The sequence below is a fragment of the Sinocyclocheilus anshuiensis genome, unplaced genomic scaffold (genome assembly GCF_001515605.1).
Source record: "Sinocyclocheilus anshuiensis isolate Anshui unplaced genomic scaffold, SAMN03320099.WGS_v1.1 scaffold30, whole genome shotgun sequence".
NCBI classification, from domain to species: domain Eukaryota; kingdom Metazoa; phylum Chordata; class Actinopteri; order Cypriniformes; family Cyprinidae; genus Sinocyclocheilus; species Sinocyclocheilus anshuiensis.
This window is the reverse complement of record NW_015542336.1, coordinates 607,686-618,355: the sequence shown is the minus strand read 5'-3', so window position 1 is coordinate 618,355 and position 10,670 is coordinate 607,686. Positions and strand designations below refer to the sequence as shown.

At 39.0% G+C, this 10,670-nt stretch overlaps 2 protein-coding genes across 4 annotated transcripts in view; one reads left to right on the top strand and one right to left on the bottom strand.

Annotated features, from left to right (window-relative positions):
* Window positions 1-5,136, top strand: part of LOC107691102 (transforming growth factor beta receptor type 3-like) — a 21,791-nt gene extending 16,655 nt beyond the window's left edge. For both annotated transcript variants that reach the window (XM_016489579.1, XM_016489580.1), the window contains exons 13-17: window positions 1,676-2,218; window positions 3,289-3,355; window positions 3,451-3,495; window positions 4,287-4,382; window positions 4,470-5,136. In XM_016489579.1, the coding sequence (XP_016345065.1) occupies window positions 1,676-2,218; window positions 3,289-3,355; window positions 3,451-3,495; window positions 4,287-4,382; window positions 4,470-4,576 (858 nt within the window). In that variant the 3' untranslated portion in view covers window positions 4,577-5,136. The remainder of the gene's footprint in view (window positions 1-1,675; window positions 2,219-3,288; window positions 3,356-3,450; window positions 3,496-4,286; window positions 4,383-4,469) is intronic.
* An 872-nt stretch (window positions 5,137-6,008) lies between these two features.
* LOC107691115 (zinc finger protein Gfi-1-like) overlaps window positions 6,009-10,670 on the bottom strand; it is an 11,215-nt gene continuing 6,553 nt past the window's right edge. Inside the window, exons 4-7 of one of the 2 annotated variants that reach the window (XM_016489588.1) lie at window positions 9,312-9,454; window positions 8,084-8,221; window positions 7,791-7,956; window positions 6,009-6,320 (exon numbers count right to left, since the gene is read on the bottom strand). In XM_016489588.1, coding sequence (XP_016345074.1) covers window positions 6,121-6,320; window positions 7,791-7,956; window positions 8,084-8,221; window positions 9,312-9,454 — 647 coding nt within the window. In that variant the 3' untranslated portion in view covers window positions 6,009-6,120. The remainder of the gene's footprint in view (window positions 6,321-7,790; window positions 7,957-8,083; window positions 8,222-9,311; window positions 9,455-10,670) is intronic. The other variant, XM_016489589.1, reaches the window with a different exon arrangement.

Sequence of the window (10,670 nt, the reverse complement as noted above, 5' to 3'; positions counted from 1 at the left end):
ATTTACCTCCACTTGTTCCCAGTGTTTTTCTGCAACCACTATGCGCGCGCAGCTGCAAGTGACGTAACTATGATGTCTACTCTAAATTGGTCTATAGGGCTGAACAATTAATTGCATTTGCGATAATATCGCGATATGAAAACAACTTGATTTTTTTAATCGCAGAGGCTGCGATTATACTCGGTCACGTGACACGCGAGAGTAAAGAGGTGTTTTCGACTTGAAGATCGATCGGTGTATGACATCAAAGTATGGTGAGATAAAGCATAAGGAGACGTCCACTCTCTTATAGCTCTCGCAGTACTTTGATCAGTGGTTCTCAAAGTGTGGGGCGCGCCCGCCAGGGGGGGCGCACGAGTATTGCAGGGGTGGGGGCACGGGTCATCAGCAGAAAAAGAAAATAAATAAAACGGTAAACAGCCAAAGGACGTAACTTAGAATGGGAGATGGATCAGTTTGTGAAAGGGAAGAGAAAAGCCATAGATGAAGTCGCACAGACCCAGGCAGGTGCTGGTCATTCGAAAGCTAAATGCAGAAAATATGACGAGGCATATCTTGCTCTCGGCTTCACTCACCGAGTCTATACCGGACACTAGTTGTCACGTCGTGCCGCAACAGCTCTACACTTGACGTGACCGTTGCAAATCATTTTAACTTTGTGTCAGTACATCATAAATAGAACAAGGCATCAGTTTAATGTCGGATTTTGTGGTGTCGCGTTGCGTTTTGTGGTGTCGTGTCGCGCCGTGTATCTAGTGTAGACAGCGTCACTGATTATAATGGGTTCTACTGTATTTTGATGCTCGCGTCCGGTGTAGACACGGTGTTTAATGTCATTGGTGAGGAGGAAAGCCTGTATGTGTTCTATGCCTTAGATGAAACCCACAATAAATAAATAAACAACAGAGAGAATAATAATAATAACAGTTATTCTCTCTATGCTATTTTTCAATGTTTCAAGTGATGCAGGTGTTTTTTTCCCCGTAGGTTTTTGAAATTAAAAAAGCATTTTTTTAGAGGTTTAAAGGGGGGCGCGACCAAAACAGTTTGAGAACCACTGGTCTAAAGTTAAGAGAAAGTGTTTAGTGCAGTCCACATGTTTACATGTGTATTACAGTGACTTTGAATTACCTAAAGTAGTGTGGTAAAGCAACAGATTTGTTTTTATATTTCTGTAATCTACTTTAGTTTGTGTGATTTGTTACTGACTTTCATATTAATGTTTACACCAGGCTTATTTGTCAGTGCTTTATGTTGTCATAATTATTACATGCTCACAAGGTTGGAAGTTCAACAAATCAGTCAATATACTGTGATTGTAGCTGTTAAATAAAAATGTCATATCATATGAATATCAATTCATGCATCACCTAATTTCATCATAACATATAGGCCTGGCCTACAGAAAAGAACATTTATGTTTAATCTATCTAATAGTGTGTTGGTCATACTATACAATGATTTATAGCTTGTCTTTGTTGAATAATACAGAACATAAAGAGCTTTAAAAAGAATTGCATATTAAATCGCAATCGCAATATTGGTAAAAAAATCACAATTAGATTATTTTCCAAAATCGTTCAGCCCTAGTTTCTAATTGTTTTCTTCCTGTCTAGTGTGAAATTAATCTTACAGTATTTGATTATTGTCATTTCTTTCTGTTTCTCTCTGTCAGATCTCAGTGAGTTCAGGTGTTGCGGAGGCTGTGGAGCTCCAGTCATGTCTGGTCTCTCCTCTCTCAGATCCACAGGCTCACAGCGGCTGGTCTGTCATCAGAGACTCCTGCCCGTCCGACCCGTCCTTCACACTGAGCCACAGAGAAACCCGGGAATCCACAGACAGCACAGGACATGATGAAGACGAGAAGGCAGACAGGAAAGACGACAGAAGACCGTCGCAACCACTCTCCCGCTGGAGACAGACAGCGAGCCGCAGCGGAGACGAGAGAGCGAGACGAAACAAAGACAAGAGACCCGACAGACTGAGAGCGAGGAAACCTGAGGAACGCAGACGGAAGAGACGGGAGGGCGAATGCGAGAGCGCAAACACGCTGCGGTTCAGTTTCATCCTGCGGCCCATCTTTAATAACCCCATCCAGTTCCTGCACTGCCGGCTGCATCTGTGCGCATCAGATGAGGGGCCCTCAGGGGCCACCGCTCGGATCTGTGCAGACGGGCCTCAGATACCTGCTCTCACACACACAACTGCGTCTCAACAAGTAATGAAGCTGTTCGAAACATTGAATCAGCTGAACCAACTGCTTTGCAAAATGATTCAGTTTCGAAGCGCTCATAATGCCACACGCTAGTGACGCCTGCTGGTCAAATCTGTGTAAATGCAACAAAAACTCATGCCAAATATGCATAAAAACAGCTTTTACAAACCAATTGCAAATGTTTTATTGAAAGTGCAATTATTAAATTCAATGAACAAATCATCTGATACCATTAAATATAAATTGTCTGTAAAATATGTGTTCTTTTATTAGTTTGCAGGGCTTGTTTTGTTTATTTGGTCAAGAGCTCGGTTAATCAGGCCAATAAGAGACTATTCGAAACATCTTGCGACTACGGCAGTTTGATACATTCTCCGAACCAATTGGTCCAAAACAAATGATTCGCAAAGATTTCAAAGCACCCAGCACTACCAAACATGACAGGGAGACTTGTGTCATTACTTTATATGAGGTACAACTGTAGTTCTATAATACACAACAATAAATAGACCACGCATGTTTCTGTTGCATTGTTTTTGCTGATTGCACATCATCAGTATAATCTGATTCATGAACAAAAGACTCTTATGACCCAGTTCTCTCAATGACTCACAAATCGGTCTAAAAGCCCATAAGCTGTGGGATTTGAATCACCAAATTACTTCTCACTCTTGGATTTTCTCACTAAAAATAAATCAGTGTTGACAGTTGTTCATATGACAGTGTTTTATTAAAGAAACACATTCAGGAGTCTTGTTGTGCTAAATAACATTATAAAATTAAAAACATTAAAATATGCTACCAAATTGGGCTTTTTTTTCTTATTTAGAAAATAGTAGGCGTGCATCATGGAGTCAATTGGTCCTCCTAATTATGTACTAAATAAGAAAATAGGGTCAATTCTCAAAAATTCTAAAAGAATGGAACTGGAAGCAGAATTCTTCAATTCTTTAGGGTTCTTATTGTGCTCTTAATGATCGAGCACTAATGAGATCTCAGCATGAGATCATTTACGAAACATCAGTCTGCTAGTAGCTAAACATCTCAAATCTGTCTCTCTTTCTGTGGTACAGTGTGAGTACAGAAATCTGTCTCGGCCCGTGTTGGTTACGTATCCTGCTGGGTTTCTGGCTCCTGCTGGTTTGTACACTTCCTCATTCTCACCTCTCATTCACACAAAGCTTAACTAACACTTGCAGTGTTTTGTCATGTTTGTGTGTGTGTGTGTTTATCAGGGAAAACTGCTCAAAAGCCTTCTGAGACGTCTCCGGCACACAGCGGTACGTTTTACCCCTCCTTCAGAAATAATTATTTTGACTTAAATCATTTTTGGTTAATTTTCTTTGCAAGGAAATTAAAGGGATAGTTAACCCCCCCAAAAAAAGTCATCATTTACTCCCCTTCAAGTTGTTCCAAACCTGTATGAATTTCTTTATCCTATTTAAAATAAAAGAAGATATTTTTAAGAATGTGGGTAATCAAACAGCACTTTTTCCCCACTGACTTTAACAGTATGGGGGGAAAAATTAAATCAAATACTTTTGAAGTCAATGGGGGCCAGAAACTGTTTAGTGGTACACATTCTTCAAAACATCTTTATGTCTAGCAGAAGAAAGAAACTCATACAGGTTGGGAACAACTTGAGGGTGAGGAAAATCAGAGAAGTTTCATTTTTGGCTGAACTATCCCTTCATATATTATCCACCTTTTACACAGAGATCACAGGTACGTCTGTTAAAGATCTCCACATCTGGAAAGCATCTGCTGTGTACAAACATCTGATAGATGTCTTTAAGGTGTCAGTTTTACATTCATTCTAAATCATAAACATCTTAAAGACATCTTCTAAACGTCTATTTGACATCTGATAGGAAACGTCTTGTAGACGTATTGCAGATGAGCAAACACTCTAAAAAATGCAGATGTCAAATAATATGTGATGTACGTGTGCTATCAGGGTTTCCTGTAAATATGCAAGACTTCCAATTCATTAAACAAATTGCTGCGCCTACTCTTAAAATAAGCTGGATAGCGTTAGGCCCGTTTATTTATGCTGTGGTTTGTGTTCCAGAAACAGACGAGGGTCTTGTGTTCGTGGTCGTGTTCTCTGCGTTTGTGATGGGTTTGTGTCTGATGGGGGCGCTGTGGTGCATCTACAGTCACACTGGTACAAACCTCATGCAAAACTACAATCTAACAGCGTTTTCTACATGACAGCTGCTTATTAATACAAAACACGCTTGTTGGTTGTCAGGAAGGCCTGACGTGAGCCAGAGAGGCGGTGTTATAGAGGACAGTGGACTGAGGAACCCGCCGCCGGCGCTGATGGAGCTGACCAGCGCTTTCCACGAGGCCAACTGAAGATACGACCGTCGGAACCTGACAGAAACGAACAAACTATCATGTCTCTTGTGATTTCTGCTTTCTTTAAAGCTCAATTTGTGTACCACTGTTCTGAGGTGCTTGTAACTGATTGTACTTGCTGCTTTTATTGTGCTGCTAAATGCTAAACCGATCACAGATTTGCGCTCCTCTAATGTTCTTTAATTTATTTAATTTCCACTCCTTTAATTGTTTTTAAGTCGGTGTGTTGTAGTCCTAGACAAATATGTCTTCAGTATTAAATAAATAAAGCCCGGATACGCCGACAGTGAGGGTTGGGAAAGATCTTTTATCTGTCATTTGTGCTTAAAACAAGATGTAATCTGGGGCCAGTTGTTCAAAAAGTTTAATCTGGATCAGAATGATCTGGATTTGGAAATCCTATGTTTTGCTATCCAGGATCAGGTAACCATTTTATTTTTGTGCCGGTTTTTCAAAGCAAAATTGGATTGGATCACCCTGATCCAGATACACACTTTTTCAGATTTCCAAATCTGGAGTACTAGTGCTCTACGGAGCCCCTAAAGGGACATGGTGATGGAAAAAACATGCCAATGCTTTGCATTCTGGTTTTGCATTGCATTTACACATATAACTACTCCTGACTGGTCCATCTCGTCTATTTTTTGGACCAATTTTAAAGTTTTGTTACATTTTTGTTCCTGAAATCCACCCTTCTGCTGGGATCAGAATAATCCAGTTTTTTTGGAACAAAGGTTTCCCAATCTTACTAAAACATTTTGTACAACACAAACTGAGGATTTAATCCAGATCAAAACCAAGATTGGATTTTGTGATCTAATCTGAATTCAGAATCCTATTTTTTTTTTTATTTTGAACAACCCATTTTCAAGATTTGATCCAATCCGATGGCCAGAATCCGATCAGATTACTTTTGAACAACTGGCCCCTGCTGAGATCTTGAGAATACAGAAATACCTGTTTAAGTAGGTTTATTTTGAACAACCCATTTTCAAGATTTGATCCAATCCGATGGCCAAAATCCAATCAGATTACTTTTGAACAACTGGCCCCTGCTGAGATCTTGAGAATACAGAAATACCTGTTCAAGTAGACTACTTTTCACAATGCTGAGATTTAACACTTCTGTTGCATTGCTATTTCTATTATTAAAGGTAATATGAACATCGAGGTGACTCCTGCTCATTTGAAATGATGTTCTGACTCAAAATCGTGAATCCTTGTGATTATGACAACCATGAACATCCAATAATAACGTGTCTTTAAGCCATAAATGTACAGTATACCCAGACAGCAACATAGAGTTGGCCCAGATTCAGCCCACATCTGGCCCATGTTTATTCCACATGGGCCAGATATGGGCTGGATCTGGGCCAACACTAAGTTGCTGTCTGGGTAGGATGTTCTGATATATTTCACAATGCAACGACGTGTACAATCAAGTTAGAAGGACAGAAGAAAAATGTTTTTGGTGCAAACATTCTAAAGTAGTACTTTAGGGTAAAAAAGAAAAAGAGGTGTTTGTGTGCAGCTGGTCTCTCTCAGGTCCCGTGGTACAGTCCGCTGTCATTCTCCGAGTGCGTCTGTAGGTGGCGCTGTAGGTCCAGTCTCTTCTGGAAGCTGAGCGGGCAGCGCGAGCAGCTGAAGGGCTGGTAGCTGCTGTGTTTCCTGCTGTGTGTGATCAGATTGGAGCTCTGGCTGAAGGCTTTACCGCACACCACGCACACATGAGGCTTCTCACCTGAGAGATGACAGCGATCACACGCATTATGCCTTGCTGTCTACTACTGACTACACGGCCAGCTAATCTGCTTTAAGCACAGAAGTGCACGGAAACGCAAATCAAGTGCTTCGTTTTTCAGTTTCACAACACTTATTATGCAACGCACAAGTTGTTTTCTGTGAATGCGCGAGACTTCTGATTTATTAGCCGCTATAAGTGACTAAAATAATAAAGTGCAAAAAAACAACAACAGTAGAACTCCTACATACCTGTCAAGATTGCCATTTTCCCGGGATTCTCCCGTATTTTAACCATTCTATCCCGCTATCATCCCGTTTAAATATTTTCCCGTATTTTTAATCTTTCTATAAAAAAAATCCCACTGGGCATATTTTATATGCTTGCTACATTCGCTTCCGGTAAAACTCCTGTAATTTGTATGAGCCAAACCTCATCATATGAATAATCACGACAACAAATTCCAAGGTTACCGGGGAAACGGCTATATTCCTGGCGAAAAGCGCCACCTGCTGGCAGAGAATGAATTTGCATTTTTCAATAAGCCCTTTGCGCTTTGTTTAGACCAAAGCCAAAAACAGCATGCAGTTGTAAATGTGAACTGGTGGATCGACAAGAAGATAATGAATTCAACCCAGTGCTGGGTAAAATAGGGACAAACCCAGCAATTGGGCTGTTTTGACCCAGCGGTTGGGTTAAATGTTTACCCCAACCTTCTGGGTAGTAACCCAACCGCTGGGTCAAAACAACCCAACTGCTGGGTTTGTCCCTTTTTAACCCAGCGCTGGGTTATATTTAACCCAGCATTTTTTAGAGTGTGGACTGCTTTTGTACAGCTAAAATAACTGGAAGCGAATGACATCGGTGTTTAAAATAAGGCATAAACTGAATTAAGCGCTATTTTCTATCATACAAATATAGTTATAATTAGTTAAATTGATGTCTTTTATAGCAGCTACCTGAATAAGACCATTTGGTTTACTGGTTTACACAAACTCTAATGGACTCTACTCACAGGATACTATGACACGTTTCCACAGTTCTTAATGCACTTTCTGTTATTAGCATTAAATTACAGAAAACTACTTTAACGCTGCTGTGTGAGTAATGTCAAATTTAACATCTTTCTCTCTTCTGACCAGCATAATGTCTCAATATTTTTTTCCCACTTGTGTAAAGTCATAGAAACACTATTGTGTGTGTGTGTGTGTGTGTGTGTGTGTGTGTGTGTGTGTGTGTGTTTTTTGGTTTTGGCAACTGGAGCAAAACTGGAACACCAAAATGATATTAGGTGTAGTTTCCGTTTACCAAACTGTGACTTCCACTTCTGAGAACCACAGAAATAATGGGGTCCAGAAATATAAGGGTCCAGAGATTCTGACTTTAGCATGTTGCATTCCGGAATCGCCTTATAATTCGTTTTAATTAGGCTATTAATGGAATTTTAAGTCAATGGAAAAAGCATTTTACCTGTGTGTATAAATGTATGTTTCTTCATGTCAGATTTCTGGTGGAATCTCTTTCCGCAGTAGGGGCACGGGAACGGCCGCGTGTCCGAGTGAATGAGCTGGTGTGTGGAGAGAGTCGACGACCTCTTAAACACCTTCCCACAAACCTTACAGGTGAAACTCCGCTCCTGAAACACACATTCATACGGGCTGTGTTTAGAATATTTCAAGTAAAAAATTTGTATGGTTTTAGTTGACTGTAATATGCTAATAATATGCATGATATTATGTATACAGCAAGAGTTCAGTACTTACTCTCACCCTCAATATTCCCGTAGGTCTGTACCCATAATGCTGCTGGGTATGGCCTGTGGAGCCGGCCAATGGGAGAGCAGCCCTGTTGTCATGTGACTTGCACAAGTGCCATGCCAAACCCACAGCAGAGGACAGGAGCTACAGAAGGCATAGCAATATTAATATCACACCATATAATCAATGGAAATAGCATTGTGTTTTCTGATCTGTTACTGATTAACCACATGTGATCTTATGTGAATCAAGTTTGGGGTTTAAAATGTGCACGTCATCATCATGTATGAAGCATGAATTGTTTCAGCATGAAACCCACACAAAAACCCACGTGTGATTTTGTGTAAATTGTGAATGTGTGAAAATCCTGTCAGGTGATATCAGATCGGGACTAAAGCATGTCCAATCTGAATTGTTAAATCATTATCAAATCAGTTTCTATATCTTCATATTTTACTCTATTAATTTTTATTTTATAAAATATCTGATTAAATGAGGTATTCTTCTATATTTCTCATTTGCGAGCCGCTTTTGGATTAATATGGAAGCCCGTTTCTGCCACGGAATTAACAAATAAATAAATAGAAAAATTAATTGCGACTTTTTTATCTCACAATTCAGACTTTTTCCTCAATTTTGAGTTTACATCTCACAGTTCTGTTTTTCACAGAATAAAAAATAAGAAAGCCGACTGAATAAAAAATAGGTAATTGCAACTTTTAGCTCACAATTCTGCCTTTTTTTCTCACAATGAAGGCATTATAATTAGCAATTTACAACATTTTTTTTATTTATTAAATTCACATTAAATACAGACAGTTTGTTGAGTCAACTTAAAAAAAAAAACTGTTACCCTGCTGCCTTAATTTTTTTACTATCTTAATTTTTTTTTTTTTTTGGTGTGATGCAGTTGTTTCAACATGCGTTTCTAGTTCATTCAAATTTCAGCTTAGCTGAGGGCCAATAAACTTAAACTTTCTTGTTGTCTGGAAAATTAATTAAAAATGCGTTTTGTCTACAAAAAAATAAGTTGAAATGGCAAAATCTCAAAATTATTTTTTACAGTGACCAATAAAACAATCATATTATGTTCATTACTCCCACCCACATTATCTTTAGCCTTAAACACTGTTATAATGAGGGTCCTTGGAAGACCCTCTCCCCTGTAAGGGGTCCCTGGCTCCAAAAAGTTTGAAACCCCCCGCACTGAAGGACACATCCGGCAGTTCCTCACCCTCTCACACAGCGGCGTCTGGACGTTGGTCAGCTGATGGTGGCTGAGTAAAGCCTGAATCAGACGCTCCAGATCGTGCTGTCTCTCCACAGCAGCAGAGGACGACAGGTCAGACGAGGGACAAACTCCAGACTGCTTCCCTGCTATCACACACAAGACAACATCGTGTCTTTTCATCTCAGCATGCAGAAACGATGGCTGTCGACATTAATTAAAATAAAACGAACCGCTAACTGGTGTTTTTGCGCAGTACAAGGATTTAATCATTTTTGCAGCGCACACTTTGAGTCACACAATCAGTCAGTTCTCTTCATTGAGGTCCGTTTAATCCAGGATTAACGTTCTGTAAAGTGTTGCCAGCTCTCACAAGATAAATAAGCAAAACAAGCCCAATATTATTATATGTATTTATTATCATCATCAATATTGTTTATTATCAATAAATGAGCCTGCAACATAGCAAACTGAAACCACTCGGGGTTTGAAGAGCAAAAACAGAAGTTAGTTTACAAAAACTGTAACAAAGTGGGAGGGCACACACTATCCTAATAGTTATGCACCTAATCCTGTGCATGTTTAATAGCAGAATAGTATTGTGACGTATATCCGAGTGAAACGGCTTCTGAAATGAGAAAAAAACATGACAGTTGATTTCGTTAAAGAATTGTGTTATAATAACCCCTACAAATACAACTCATTATATACACTATAAACACTAAAGAAGACAGACATGTAGATGTTTGTGAAAGATGTTTTCTCTGTTTTGGAGGGAGGATTATTTTTAAATCATACCCTATTTATTGCATCAAAACTTGTTATTACTTTACTATATTTAAGGGTGGATAATTTTATCCGTTGTTTATTGCAAAAATACATAACTACAATAACTTTGTCTAGTGCTCTTATGAAAGTTTATAGCATGATTTGTGAAAATTTAACTATACTGAATGACATGGCATAGACTTCTTCATGGCTAGTTTTTGCGTATTTCATTTCATTCTGTAACCTACTTGTTCTGCAGATCTGTGTGTACTAGTGTTAAATGCTACTGTTTTTGAAAGCGTTGATAATGTTTATGACAGATAATATCATGATCATTTTTGCGTTTCCCTACCGAATGTAGTGTCCTGTCAGCAAAAACCTGTCCATGGGCTTTTTTGATTGTTTTCAGTTTAAGTGCCGGTGTACAGAGTTACCAGATATTTATACTAAAACAAACAAAAATAAACCGAAATTATTTCCAATATTTTGCAAATAATATAAGATAAAGATATCGCTGACTCTAAACTGCAACTTCCTACTTTATTAACTTTCTAAAGTGTTAAATTAAGTGGAAAAGACAAGTCCAAAAATGCTTAT